Source organism: Mirounga angustirostris, unplaced genomic scaffold (assembly GCF_029215605.1).
Source record: "Mirounga angustirostris isolate CCGP_5_RB_7025 unplaced genomic scaffold, mMirAng1.0.hap1 SCAF_11, whole genome shotgun sequence".
In the NCBI taxonomy this organism is placed as follows: domain Eukaryota; kingdom Metazoa; phylum Chordata; class Mammalia; order Carnivora; family Phocidae; genus Mirounga; species Mirounga angustirostris.
The window spans coordinates 58352463-58367463 of record NW_026991719.1 but is presented as its reverse complement, the minus strand read 5'-3'; the positions used below and the strand labels follow the sequence as shown (position 1 = coordinate 58367463).

At 46.9% G+C, this 15001-nt stretch overlaps 1 protein-coding gene and 1 non-coding gene across 2 annotated transcripts; both read right to left on the bottom strand.

The window, feature by feature from the left end:
• Window positions 1-2831: 2831 nt before the first annotated feature.
• Window positions 2832-2904, bottom strand: TRNAR-CCU (transfer RNA arginine (anticodon CCU)). The gene has a single exon. It is a non-coding gene; the product is annotated as a tRNA-Arg (tRNA).
• A 154-nt stretch (window positions 2905-3058) lies between these two features.
• Window positions 3059-12495, bottom strand: PIN4 (peptidylprolyl cis/trans isomerase, NIMA-interacting 4). Its single transcript, XM_045879502.1, has 4 exons — window positions 12325-12495; window positions 9689-9762; window positions 4060-4179; window positions 3059-3236 (listed from the first exon to the last, which is right to left on the bottom strand). Exons 1-4 carry the CDS (start codon window positions 12365-12367, stop codon window positions 3078-3080), a joined length of 396 nt encoding a protein of 131 aa, XP_045735458.1. The 5' UTR covers window positions 12368-12495; the 3' UTR covers window positions 3059-3077.
• Between the last annotated feature and the right edge of the window lie 2506 nt (window positions 12496-15001).

Below are 15001 nucleotides of genomic sequence, written 5' to 3'. Positions count from 1 at the left end.
CTGTAAAACTGCCCTCGCTTTCGATGCCACTTGCTGGTACTGGGTACCCCTGTCATCCACACTTCTGTCCAACGTGGCTACAAATTGAGGACTCCCATGACTGTACCTTCAGGTTCAGTAATGTGCTAGAACAGCACACACAATTCAAGAAAATGTGTAATATATATGATTTAAATATATCAATTGGGGGAGCTTGGGTGGCTCAGTTGGTTAAGCGTCTGCCTTCGGCTCAGGTCATGATCCTGGGGTCCTGGGATCGAGTCCCGCATCGGGCTCCCTACACAGGGAGCCTGCTTCTCCCTCTGCCATTCCCCCTCGCTGTGCTCTCTGGCTCTCTCTCTCTGTCAAATAAATAAAATCTTCAAATAAATAAATATATGAATTGTATATAAAACAGTTTAAAACCTAGTTAACCCTTGAACAATGTGGGAGTCGGGTACCAACTTCCCCACAGTCGAAAATCTACCTACAACTTTTGACTCCTCAAGAATAAATACTAATAGCCTACTGTTGACTGGAAGCCTTACTGATAACATAAACAGTTGATTAGCATATTTTTCATGTTATCTGTATTATATACTGTACTCCCACAATAAAGTACGCTAGAGAAAAAGTTAAAGTTGTAAGGAAAATACGTTTATAGTACTATACTGTTGACCAAAAAAAAAATCTGTATAAGTGGACCCATAGTTCAAATCTGTGTTGTTCAAGGGTCAACTGTGTTTTGATTACTGTTTCAGTATAATTGGTATCCTTTGTAATCCTACATATTTTACTTTATTCATTTATTTTTTTTAAAGATTTTACTTAATTATTTGACAGAGAGCACAAGCAGGAGTGGCAGGCAGAGGGAGAGGGAGAGGGAGAAGCAGGCTTCCCGTTGAGCAGGGAGCCCGATGCGGGGCTCGACCCCAGGGCACTGGGATCATGACCTGAGCCGAAGGCAGACGCCTAACCGACAGAGCCCCTCAGGCGTCCCGAGAGACACAGTTTGGAATGGGGTTTTTAAAATAGTTTCATCCTATGCCTACTATTTTGAACATCTCTCAATATCATACTGATATATCTGTACTTAGGGACTGGGGTACCCGTTCATTAGTCTGCTCAGTGGGGAAAATCTCATGAAGGCATAACCTACTGGAGATGCCCAGAAACTCCTCTAAAATAAGAAACTTACATGTCAAATGCAGCTGAGTGAGAAGACGGTGTTAAAAGAATCACTGTTAAGAATCACATGGTTTTATTGGCCAAGTTTTATTTAAAAACATTTTTTTTTTAAGGCAGGCTAGTGTGGAACCTGATGCAGGGCTTGAACTCAGGACCCTGAGATCAAGACCTGAGCTAAGATCAGGAGCTGGACGCTTAACCAACTGAGCCACCCAGGCACCCCTGGCAAAATTTTATTTTTGAAGCAGTCTAGTACTTAAAATATTCCTTGTCGAATAGGTCATAAATATGGCACTGTAAAATTTTAAAATGCAGATACACAGAACACTGGCTGCTTAGTCTAATACAAACAATTGGTAAAAGAACTGATTGCCTTTTTTCCTCCAAGAAAGGTTTATTTAAAGAGTTCATACTGGGGCGCCTGGGTGGCTCAGTTGGTTAAGCGACTGCCTTCGGCTCAGGTCATGATCCTGGAGTCCCGGGATCGAGTCCCGCATCGGGCTCTCTGCTCGGCAAGGAGTCTGCTTCTCCCTCTGACCCTCCTCCCTCTCATGCTCTCTGTCTCTTGTTCTCTCTGTCTCAAATAAATAAAATCTTTAAAATAAATAAAATAAATAAATAGAGTTCATACTGATTTCACTCCTATGTGGAATTTAAGAAACACAGGGGAAGGGAAGGAAAAATAAAAACAGGGAGGCAAACCATAAGAGAGTCTTAACTACAGGAAACAAACTGAGGGTTGCTGGAGGGGAGGTGAGTGCGGGGATGGGATAACTGGTGATGGGCATTAAAGAAGGCACTTTATATAGAATGAGCACTGGGTGTTATATGCAACTGATGAGTCAGTCACTAAATTCTACCGCTGAGACTAATAATACACTATATGTTAACTAAATCGAATTTAAATAAAAAAATTTTTAAAAAGTTCATTAAAAAAAGAGTTCAGGGGGCGCCTGGGTGGCTCCGTCGGTTAAGCGTCTGCCTTTGGCTCAGGTCATGGTCCCGGGGTCCTGGGATGGAGCCCCATGTCGGGCTCCCAGCTCAGCAGGGAGCCATTTTCTTCCTCTCCCCCCTGCTTATGTGCTCTCGCTCTCAAATAAACAAAATCTTAAAAAAAAAAAAACAAAAGAGTTCATGTTGAATGGCCATTATATAGTGTATGGTATTAAGACAATGGAGCTAATCACTGTCCTGGCAAATCCAAATTAGCTAACAAAACAAGTGTTGCCTAGGAACTTATTTTATGATTTTCATATTCTAATCCATCTATTTGATGTCCAACTCAATGTGTGAATAGTGTGAACTAGTATTTGGCTCCCCTGGAGATGGTTTTTATTTTTTATTTTTTTTAAAAGATTTTATTTATTTATTTGACAGAGAGAGACACAGCGAGAGAGGGAACACAAGCAGGGGGAGTGGGAGAGGGAGAAGCAGGCTTCCTGCTGAGCAGGGAGCTTAACGCGGGACTCGATCCCAGGACCCTGAGATCATGACCTGAGCTGAAGGCAGATGCTTAACGACTGAGCCACCCAGGCACCCCTGGAGATGGTTTTTAAATTAACTTATGGGATATGCTGAGAATTAGAGAGAGTGGTTCTGGGAAGGAAGAGACTCAGGTTAAAAGGAGTCTGCTTGACTCATTTTTTTAATTATTAAGTACTCTATGCCCAATGTGGGGCTCGAACTCACGACCCTGAGATCAGGAGTCGCACGCTCTACCGACTGAGCCAGCCGGGCGCCCCTGCTTGACTTACCTGTGAGAACACCTGCTACAGTGTACGCCAACCTTTCTCCACTTCGTTTTGTGCCTACAAACCCATAACGACAGAGTTCGTAACATACAGGATTACTCAACACCTTTTAAAGAAGCAAGCAGAACGTATAAAACATATTCAGTCTTTCATACAACTTTATTTTCTCCCTTCAACCATAATAATATGATATCCAAATTTTGTCTTAACCGGAGGGTCTGTAAACACAGGCTTATCCAGCCCACTCACAGGCAAGGCAAATGCTGCTTCCTGAAATGGTCCCACCATGGAACCTCTGGTCATCCAACCCAAGTCGCCCTGAAAAACCCAAAAGATACGCGATGTCAGGTGGCCCTGAAGAGGAAACAGTTCTACTGTAGCTTGGGAACTTCCCAACACAGACGCTCAGGTTCTTAGGTTCATTCAGCCAGACTGCAAAGAAGTGGGCTCACCAAGGACAGATGGGTGGAAGAGCTCCAACCCTGGACCGAACACATACACACTCACAATGTTGCCAGGTGTCTGTTAGCTGTGCCAGTTTGGTAACGCCTAGTTTTAGACACAGGTGACCTGTACGCAACTGTTTACAAGTTGGACATTTCTGCTTTTAAGATCTTTATGCCAAGATATGGCTAAACTTAATGGCGGAACGTAGAAATAATCCCTACTGCTGTGTGTCCTCCATGGGGAAGAGATCTTTTTTTTTTTTTTTTTTAAGATTTATTTATTTGACAGAGAGAGACACAGCGAGAGAGGGAACACAAGCAGGGGGAGTGGGAGAGGGAGAAGCAGGCTTCCCGCAGAGCAGGGAGCCCGATGCGGGGCTCGATCCCAGGACCCTGGGGTCATGACCTGAGCCGAAGGCAGCCGCTTAACCGACTGAGCCACCTAGGCGCCCCAGATCTTTTTTTTTTTTTTTTAAGGTTTGTTTATCTGAGAGAGAGAGAGAGCACAAGTAGGAGGGGCAGAGGGGGAGGGAGAATCTCAAGCAGACTTTGCACTGAGCATGGAGCCCAACACGGGACTCGATCCCAGGACCCCGAGATCATGACCTGAGCCGAAACCAAGAGTCGGACACTTCACCGATTGTACCACCCAGGAGCCCGGGGAGAGATAGTTTCAAATGACAACAGCACCATACCCCTTGCCTGGCTTTATCTTCACTATACTGTGTGGCCACTTCATTGAATCTCATTCCAGACTTCAACTTTTCCATGGCTTCCATGATTTTCCCATGTTTTTCACACAGAATGTGTCTGACCTGCAAGGAAAAAGTATGGTCACATAGTATCTGGGAGAGCCAAATGATCCCCTTTTTCACAGCACTCATGTCTGGATTACCCCTTAGTGAAAACACACATTAGGTTCATGGCAGCAGAAAATCCTGGAAGTCTGCTCAGTTGGGCAATGGCCACAAACCCATTTCCCTTGTCAAGACACTATCTCGGAACGCTGATTGAGATGGCAAATGGGAATCGGGCTGGGGGAAGCTCCCATCTTTACCATATACTTCACTGGTTAACAGGAAGAGGAGACATAATGGTTGAAAAGCTTGGGCCCTCAAGTCAAATCCCAGCTCTGCTGTATGATCGTAGGCATCTTCTTAAACCTCCAAGTGTTTTCCCATCTGTGCCCTGAGATAATAATAGTACCTACGTGTTCTCATAGGGTTGTGAAGACTAAGATAACGCAGTTAGTACTCAATAAAGGTTAGCCGTTACTTTATCAGAGTGGGGAAGATACTAAAAAACCCACTAGGAAATCCTTTTTTACCGCAAGAGGCCTCCTCACAATTCGGCACTTTGAAAAAGTATCGTATGTTGATTAAGAATACTCAACCCTACAGAAGTACTCAAATTTGACCTATGTTTACATAAAGCCATGTTGCTTTTTTTAAAAAACAAATCACTCTATCTTTAAAAATGATTTTGTCAAGGGAGCTGTTCTGCAGGATTCCCAATTTCTCATTCAACAATCCATGGTTTCCTATTGTAAATGACACACTGGGATGGGGGCCAAAGGTGTCTCCCTTATAAATGCAGAGACAAGCAAATCAAGGTTGGCCTCAGGGTTCAACTCCTAAAATTAGGGGCAAGGGGATTCTAGGCCCACAGGAATAACTTCCTGACCGGAGGAACTACACAGGAGATAGGAACACAGCAAAGGAAAGAATCTGTCAAAAGGCAGGGCTCAGAGAGGCAGACTTTTATAGAATGTGTCCAGCGCTGTCCAGGGAAGACAGGGACAAACAGTCCGGACACTAGCGAGATACATGTTGGGAAACAAGGATGGTTCATCAGCCCTCAGCTTGGCCTAGCTACAACTGCTTCAAGAATGCCTCCCTCTTTAGGATTCCACGCTCGCAAAGCAACCTTCTGGTTGGTTCAATTGCTGTGAAATGAATTACAGCATTTGTGATCACAGAAAGGGGATCCCATCGAACACTTTACAAATGAATAAACAAGTATTCTGGTCTGGACAGCCTGACAGGTTAGACACGAGTCTGTAGTACCTGCAGGATCTGCAATGTGACTGACTGACTGGCAACTGGGGAGGACGGCATCTTCGAGAGGATTTGGGAGTGCTCAGTGTGGAGGTAGTAAGCTGACACCACGGGAGGTGAGGAGATGACTCAGGGAGGCTACACAGAATGAGGAGAAACGCAGGCTAAAGACATCCTTGGAGAATATGGACATTTAAGCCATAAGCAAAGAGAGACGCTCAATAAGCAGAGCACAAAAGAAAGGCCAGATGGGTAGGAGAGAAAGGCGTGTTAACAAAAACCAAGACAAAAGACAGTTTCTTTCTTTCTTTTCTTTCTGTCTTTCTTTCCTTCCTTCCTTCCTTCTTTCCTTTCTCTCCTTCCTTTTCTTTCCTTCCTTCTTTCTTCCTTCCCTTTCTTTCTTTCTTTTTAAGATTTTATTTATTTATTTGAAAGAGAGAGAAAGAGAGCATGAGAGAGCACAAGCAGGGGGCAGTGGCAGGCAGAGGGGGAGGGAGAAGCAGGTTCCCTGCTGAACAAGGAGCCCGATGTGGGGCTCGATCCCAGGACCCCGGGATCCTGACCTGAGCCGAAGGCAGACACTTCCCTGACTGAGCCACCCTGGCGCCCTGTAAAAGAGTTTCAAGAAGGAAATGGTCAACAGGCTTAAATGTTGCAGAGTGATCAGGGAAGAAATACATCAATTTAGCACTGGGTGATCAATGACCTTAGCAAAAGCAGTTTCAGAAGAGCAGAAAGTGCAGAAGCCAGACTGTGGTGGGCAGACAAAGGAAGTAATGGGAGGTGGGGGAGGGCGGCACTCCCCCCAGCTGAGTCAGAAAAGGAGAAAGAGCTCTTAGAAGAAAAAGGCCCCAGACACGTATCTATTTTAAAGGTCCCTGGGCATAATCTCAGAACGAAGGGAAAGACGCAGTAAAGAGTTTGGAAAGGCTGAAGACAGAGCAACAAAAGAGCGTGGAGCTAATGAAGGAGCCAGGCGTGGCACCGAGAGCACTGCTTGAAAAATTCGTTGGCCTTAGAAGACAGAGGAGGGAGGTGTGGGTGAAGAGAACTTTGTTGGCAGGGGGCTGGAAAGCCAGTGAGCTCCTGACGATAGGTCTGGTTTCCATTTTCGTGTGAAAATTTAGCAATATTTAAAAGCTAGTATTTGCTAGGTACTGTGCAAAGCACTTTCCATGCGTTCTCAAGTGAAATCCTCACACCAATCCTGTGAGACTGGATCAGTGTTTCTCAACCCCGGCAGCACATCGGAACCATCCCTCAGTGCTGCTAAAAAAATCCATCAAGGTCCAGGCCCCACCACCTGGAGATGCTGAGGCACTTGGTCGGGGGTGGGACCCTGGGCATTGGTAGTTTTAGAAGGTGTCTACAGGAATCCGACGTACACCAGGGTTGAGAACCACTGGATGAAGTTATCTGCTGACTGACTAGAGCAGGGTGGTGGGTGGAGGCAGGTGAGTGGCAGAGGACTGCAGCACAGTGCTGAGGGCCTAGCTAAGGTTAGAGACCACGAATTAGTGGTCCCAATTCCCGAGGCCGTGTGACTCTCTGTTCAGGGCCCAGCATCTCTGGGTTTAAACGTAAAGAAGTAGACCACTGGACTGATCCCGAGTTGTAGTTTAGCAGGTGGATGCAGCAGATGACCAAAAGGAAAAAGAGGTGGGGCTCCCAGATGCAATGGTCAAGCTCTCTGATCTAATTTCCAGCTTACAGGACACACGGGGCTTGGACAACAGACACACAGCCTGGGAGAAGGTGGGGAGAACAGGTGGGCTCGAGGGCTTGAGGTCTGCATGTAGAGAAGAACAGAACAAGATCGGGGGAGGCGGGAAATGAAGGGGAAGGAGGGAAGCTACGGTCGGCAGGTGGATTTCAGAATCTGGACAGCTCTAGAGACACAGGGCAGGGTGTGGGCTCAGGAGTGGGGTTGAAAGCAGAAGGGCAGGGTGTGGAAGGAGCATAGGCCCTGAAAGGCCGGAGGGTTCCAGGGTCCCCTCCAGGGACCTTTACAAACACTGGAAACGATCCAGATGTCCTCTGGCAGGTGAACAGTTACATTATATGGCACATCCATTCCATGGCACACTACTCAGCCATATAAAGGAACACACTACTGGTACATGAAACAACTTGAATGAGATCTCCAGAAAATTATGCTGACAGTGGAAAAAGCCAGAAGGTTGCATATTGCATCATTCCATTCATGTAACATTCTTGAAATCATAAAATTACAGAAATGGAGAACAGTTTAGTTGCTGCCAGGGGTTAAGGATGGGGGGAACATAGGGGAGGGACGTGGGCATGGCTATAAAAGGGCCACCACAGGGATCCTTGGGGTGATGGAAATGTTCTGTAGCTTTACTGTATCAATGTCAATCTCCTGGTTGTGCTATCCTTCTAGAGTCTGAGGTAGGATGTTACCATTGGGAAAACAGGGTAAAAAGTACATGTGTTTTTTTTCCAACTGAGTGAGAGTCTAAAATTGCCTCAAAAGAAAAAGCTTAACAAGAGAATTTAGCTCTCATCAACTTTCCTACCTGATTACATGTCACTTCTTTCCACATACCTCATGCACAGCCTCACTGAACTTATTTTTTCCCAGAAAGGGGCAAGGGGCCTCTTTAAATTCATATGCAGTGGAGCAGTCTCAGGCTGGATGCTTGTAAAAGTCAGCACATAGAGTGAAAACTGCATGTGGCCAAAACTACCCTACAATATCCCTTATGAAGATGCCCTACCGGAGACCAACATGTCAGCCCTCATTAAACCCAACAGAGCCTGTCTCCCCAGCCGTGGCAACAATGACCACTTCTTCAGCTCAACAGCAGACGAAGTACTTGGTTGGTTTTTAGGGACCATGCTTCATGAAAACCTATCTTTGGATGCCAGAACCCCACTTCACATAATTGGATGCTCATACGAGAACAGAGGTCAGCTGTGGAAAAGCAGATTCATGTGCCCCATCTCACTGTTTCTCTGGTTCATGGAATAGGAAAGTGGGTAGAACGGCTCACACTGTATTTTCGCTCTTTTTTTGGCTGGATTTATAGGATGCAAATGCTCTACTGCACTCATTATGCAGCAATGAAATGGATTCCTGACCTAACTGCTCCAACTGCCAGGTGACAAGAGAAACCATCTCTTACCCCCAGTGTTTTAAAATACCCAGAACTTTGTACACTGCTTGGCACAGGGACAGATGTCACTAAGTCCTTATTGAATGAATAGTCAAAGTACGGGATCCCATACCCTGACCGGAGCATGGAACTGCCTTGTTACGCAGCACGGAGCAGTACGGTTGTCCGCAGACTGTATTTTCCCAGGGCAGACACTCCTCTGGGATGAGGTCATGTAATTATTATGTGATTCTCTCCCACCCCAGTTTTCACGGTCAGGGCCCTGGCCTGTAGCTTACCAGTGGGGGAGCTATCTGAGGAGACCTGTGCCTTTGCCTGTTTATCTAAGCCCTTGGTTTTTTTTTTTTTTCCTTAAGGATTTTATTCATTTATTTGACAGAGAGAGAGAGACACAGCGAGAGAGGGAACACAAGCAGGGGGATTGGGAGAGGGAGAAGCAGGCTCTCTGCTGAGCAGGGAGCCCGATGCGGGGCTCGATCCCAGGACCCTGGGATCATGACCTGAGACGAAGGCAGATGCTTAACCGCCTGAGCCACCCAGGTGCCCCTAAGTTCTTGGTTTCATAAAATATCATTTCCTTCTGAGAAACAGGTCATTCACTTACTTATTTTCTTCATACTTTGTATCGCTTCTTGAAATGTATGAAGTATACCTTTCAAGAAACAATACAAGGGGCGCCTGGGTGGCTCAGTCGTTAAGCGTCTGCCTTCGGCTCGGGTCATGGTCCCGGGGTCCTGGGATCGAGCCCCGCATCAGGCTCCCTGCTCCGCGGGAAGCCTGCGTCTCCCTCTCCCACTCCCCCTGCTTGTGTTCCCTCTCTCGCTGTGCCTCTCTCTGTCAAATAAATAAATAAAATCTTTAAAAAAAGTAAAAAAGAAACAATACAAAGTATGAAGAAATCCGGGATGTTTGAGAAAGCATTTGAGAAAACACTTAAAAGGAACTACCTTTCATATGTGAGACTGGTCCCTATCTTCCAATATTATGTTATCTTGATTTTACATCAATATTAGGCTAGCGTCTTAGAATGAGTTCAGCATACTGTCTTTTCCTTTCCTGGGTACCAGAATAACACGTGTACATATGTTATTTATATTTAACATGAAAAACAAAAGGAACGAGGGACTCACCTTTACTGCATTGCCACCACCTTTGGGACCCTGAGCCTTCTTGTCAGAACTGTCATTCCCAGAGGATGCTCCCCCTTTAGAGAAGAGATCACAGGTACTCGTTTAAAATGCGTCTTGATACTTACACAAAGGGCCAACACAATGGGAGCTGATCCTTCTGTCACAGCACCACGCTTCAAAAGAGCCCTCTGCCAGACACCTTAATACATGAGGCTAAATTCATCTGTGGCTCATCTCTCTTAAAACAAGAAATGCGTGCCTTACAGACACCCTTTGTGGAAAAGGGATAGATGAATGAGTGTGCCGATGGATGAACAAGAGCGCCAAGAGCCTGGTCCAGATTCTCTGGACTCAATTTGAAATCCTGCCTTCTAAGAGCAAACCCCTGAGCTCTTGTAAGATGTCTAATAAGCACTGCGACTCTGTCTTTGAATACTCACATTCCAGTTAAGTCAAATCTCTGAGAATGTATTTTAAATAAAGATCAACTTTCCCACCACCTGTATTTGGCTAAAGAATACATTCATGTCCAAATTCCTGGAGGCTCTGACATTGCCCCTTGATGCCTTCCTAAGAAACACTGTTGACATGCAGATTAACAACTACTGGTGGCAGCTTACATTTTAGCATGACGTCATCTTACCACTATGTCAACTTCTGTGTTCACGGCAGCGTACTTACTGTTAGGGCCTGATGTTCGTAAGAACTATTGCTGGATTAAGTGTTCAGTTCAATAAAGACTTCCTAAATAACTAGTAAGTTCCAGACACTGGGGATACAAAGATGAAGAAGCCGTGGTACCCTCCTTCACGGAGCTCATAGTCTACCGGGGAAGACAGACATGTAAATAGATCATTTCAGGAGAATGACCTATGATCTACGGACAGAAGGCTGTGGAAGCACAGAGGGCCATTTTAGCCACTCAGGGAAGGTTTCCTGGATGAGCAGAAGCTGACCAAATGAAGAAAGGACAAGGATGAGGAGACACTGCAGGGTGGTGGAACAATGTGTTATGGGTCGGAAACTATGGATGAAGCCAAATCTGAGGTGGGAGTGTTGTGAGGTAAGCCCAGGGGAGGGGGCCGACAGTTAGGGCATGAGGGCCTAGGAATCCCGCTGAGGAACCTGGAATTTATCCTAGAAAAGGGAGCCACCGTAATGTTTTAATCAAGAGACTCCATGTTACTTGTCTGAGTATCTCCAATGCCTGGCACAGTATCTAGCACACAACAGTTGTTCAGTAAATGTCCAACTCAACTGAAAACCCAAAACACTGATGACCAAATGCCTAAGAAAATATTACTGCCCAAGGAGTTTTATTACACCAAACTCTTAAGTGGGTTTGCTGTACGTTCACTCTCGAAGGACAATGCCTTCCAGTCATCTCATCCTCTCCCCTGCCAGATGCCGCCATCTGACTGCTACCTCACTCCCTTTGATTGAGGACTCTGGCGGCAGTTTCAGGATTCCTTTCCACCCCCACTCTCGCTGTCATCTCGGACAACGTCACCGCCTATGCTGAGGAACCATCCAACAACCTAACTTCACACTTCCGGACCTCCCTCCTGAACGTCCATGCCTTCTACACCAGGCCACCTGCTCCCGAGGGCACACGATGGAACCATGCCACCGAGAACGAACAGTTCAGTGCCGGACTACAACTTCATGTTCTTCCCGCCTTCTCATGTCTCACTCCCACAACACTGGCTCTTTGGCTTCACGGAAACCACTCCCCACTTCGGTACCTCTATCCTGCTATGTTCTCCTAGACTATGATCCCGGCCCCCATGCTTGATCATTTGTGTTCCCACTGGCACCCTTAATTACCTTGTTTTGCCATTCTATTATTGGCCAACACACCCTCAACCTTGGCTCAAGGCTCCACCCAGCTCTTTTCAGGCCTATATTGTGCCAGTTGCAAGTTACCAGGTAAATCATGACTGTGTAGATTGTGTCCTCTACAGATCCACGGACTTCCAACCTTAGGCTCTTAGCCTTGAGGGCCGATCCTTTTATTAGTGTTTTCTTCCCTTTCCCATCACCCCCAATGGCCACTCCAAACCTTTACCACTCTCAAGACCCCCACTCAGTCCCTGCCCCTCGGTCTTAAAAATTACCCATGCCTTCTACTTTACTAAGAAATTGAGGCCATTAATCATGATATCATACGAACCCCACCCCCCACTCCGGCCCCGATTTTTACAATCACACCCATCCTCGTCTCTTTCTCTATGACCTTAAGCATAACGTATCCCTTCTCCCATTCAAAGGTCAACTTCTCCACCTGTCCTGGACCCCATTTTCTCAAATCTCACTCCTCTGGACCCTTACCTCCCTAACTCTACTGGATCCTTCACGTCAGCCTCACTCTCAACTTTTCCCCATTCTGAAGAAACAAACAGAACGTTCTCTTCATCCTCTGTCCTCTCCTATCTACCATCTAATTTCCATGCTTTTTTCAATTAAGGCTTTCCAGAGAATTCCGCCCCGATTGTCTCCAACTTCTCACTTCCCGGTCAATCCTCTAGTCACCGGCCACCCGCTGCCCCCGTCCCGGACCCCGGGGGTCGCCGGTCTGCTCCCTCCCCTCGCTCCTCACCCGACCCCATTCTCTCTGGTTGCTCTGGCCGCTCTACCTTTCCCCCCTTTCCCGGAGCCACTTTTTCCCTTGGGCGGCATCTTCCGAACCTGCGGCAGACCCCTGAGCGGCTTCGTTTGCCGCACAAAGCCCCGTTAGGCCCCACGGGCATGTCCAGAACACATGCCTGAAAACGGCATCGAAACGGACCGTTTTCGCTCCGGCCCTGGAAGCAGGCATATTCTGGGGCAGACCCGGTCCTTGGGCCCTCAGACCACTGGAGCCGAAGATGGCTGACCAATAAGAAGTTTGGGTCTGTTCGGGGGGCGGAGCCAAGGGTGGAGCAGGAGCGGGAAACCCCGCCTTTGCGGGTTTTTTTGTTTCTTCTGTCGCACGCCCTTATTTGCGCCAGCTCCCGTGCTCCCCCACTTCCCGGCCCGGCTCCTCCACGCGTGCGTAGTGGATGGCGCGGCCCTTTGCAGTCCCTTGGCGCCGGCTCTAGCCAATCCCGCGGGGCCTCCAGACAAAGGGAAGGGAGGAAGAGCCGCGGTGGCAGCGCCTTCCTCCCGCTGCCTCCTACGCACAGGCCTTGCCCTCCCTTGCGGTTTTTCATTTTAAAAAATTTTATTCTGCGTTTGTAGCTGATTGGATTTAAAAGGTAGTTTTATTACAAAAGGCTATCACCCCTCTGCCTCTTGCAGAACTCTGTCATGGAGAAAAATTGGAAGCAGGTTTCAATGTCCCTCCGTAGGGTATTGCTTAAATAAATAATGTCTCAACCACACAAAAGGATATGCGCCATTTAAAATAATGAGTGGAAGGCTGTCTGTAGAGACACAGGATATGGCCTTCGGGAAGGTTGCAGACCAAGCTATAGAATATGGTACATTTTTTAGAAAAAGGGTGCATGTAAAAGACAGGAAGGCTGCCTAGCAAAGTGGTGTTAGTACAGGTTGTTGTGTATGTTTCTGTGTGTCTTCCCAAATTTCTATAATGGTGCAGCATAAAACAGTACTTAAAAGCATGGATTCTGGAGCCAGACTGCCTCACCTCCAATCCCTGCGCCACCATCTGGCTACTAGCTCTGTGACCTTGAGGAAATGACCTCATCCCTCTTTGGCTCAGTTTCGTCATCTGTAAAATGGAGCCGATGATAAGAGTACCTACTTACAGGGTGTTAAGGGAATTAAACAAGCTCAAATTTGTAAAGCACATAAACCAATGACTAACTCATAGAATGTTAGCGGAAGATGAACGAGTTTTGAATTTGCGTCTGCACACTTTCTTCCCTTACCTGCAACCCCTCTCCTCCCAATTTGTATATAAGGTCGGGGCTTTTTCTTCGCTCCATAAGATGGCTATCCCCTGCCATAGTAAGCTACCCTGCTGGTAGTTGGCCACTACCAGCCAGAATGTACAGGGCTTCCAGGTCAGAGTTTAGTTTTTGGATACAGCCTTGCTGGACTTGGGATGCTTTGTGCCCAGACCAAAGGATCAGGCATTTTTGAGACTGTGCCCACCCCCAACTCGTCTGTAACAAGCAGCCCCCTCGTGTTGTACTGCTGTGGCATTTGGACACAACACATCCCAGGTACTCCTTGTTTTGAATTGGGAGTGATCAACTGTGGGAAACGCATCCAGTGCTGAGGGGATCACTGGTCCCCCGCTTCTGAGGTGGAGCCTGCCTGTGTACTGACTTTCCAAGTCCAGCTGAGAGGTGGGGGTTGGGGTTCGACAGTGACAGTGTGGCCTCACGTTCATCGGCTTATCCACAGCCAGGAGGCCCAGGAGGCACCTTTACTTCTGATTTCTCATAGGAACAGCCTTTCCTGTGACCACCGGCTATGGTATGAAGAGGGGGAATGAAACAGAGTTCAGCTCCCAGTGAAGAGCCAGCATTAAATGGCAGATGCATCTGACAAATGCTTAGTGCCTGGAACATTGTGAGAGCTCTATGTGTTCCAGCAGATAACAGCAACAACAATAAGCAAGCCGGTGTAAGTGGCTGAACTTCCCCAAAGCAGTACCTAGAGGCCAATAGCTCAAAGGAGAAGAGGATGGGCAGAGGTCTGCTGGGGGCGGGGGGAGTGGGTTTCAAGGTCAACGCACTATAAGACAGTCAGATTCAAAATCATGTACAATCTCAACTATGCAGTATGCATCACAAAAAGATGGGGAAGGAAATATGATAAAATCTTAAGTGTTCCGGGTGCCCAGCTGGCTCAGTCAGTGGAGCATGCGACTATTGATCTCAGGCCTGTGGGTTCGAGCCCCAAGTTGGGTGTAGAGATTACTTAAAAAAATTAAGTCTTTAGAGGGAGACAAACCATAAGAGACTCTTAATCTTAGGAAACAAACTGAGGGTTGCTGGAGGGGAGGGGAGTGGGGGAATGGGGTAACTGGGTGATGGACATTGGGGAGTGTATGTGTTGTAATGAGCCCTGGGTATTATATAAGACTGATGAATCACAAACCTGTACCCCTGAAAAAAATAATACATTATATGTTAATGAATTGAATTTAAACTTAAAAATTATTTTAAAAAATTAAGTCTTTAAAAAAATTCTTCAGGCGCCTGGGTGGTACAGTCAGTTAAGCATCCGACTCTTGGTTTCAGCTCAGGTCATGATCTCAGGGTGGTGGGATGGAGCCCCACATCAGGCTCCCCGCTCAGCATGGAACCTGCTTGAGCTTCTCTGTCCCTATCCCTCTGCCCCTCCACCTCCCCCACTCTT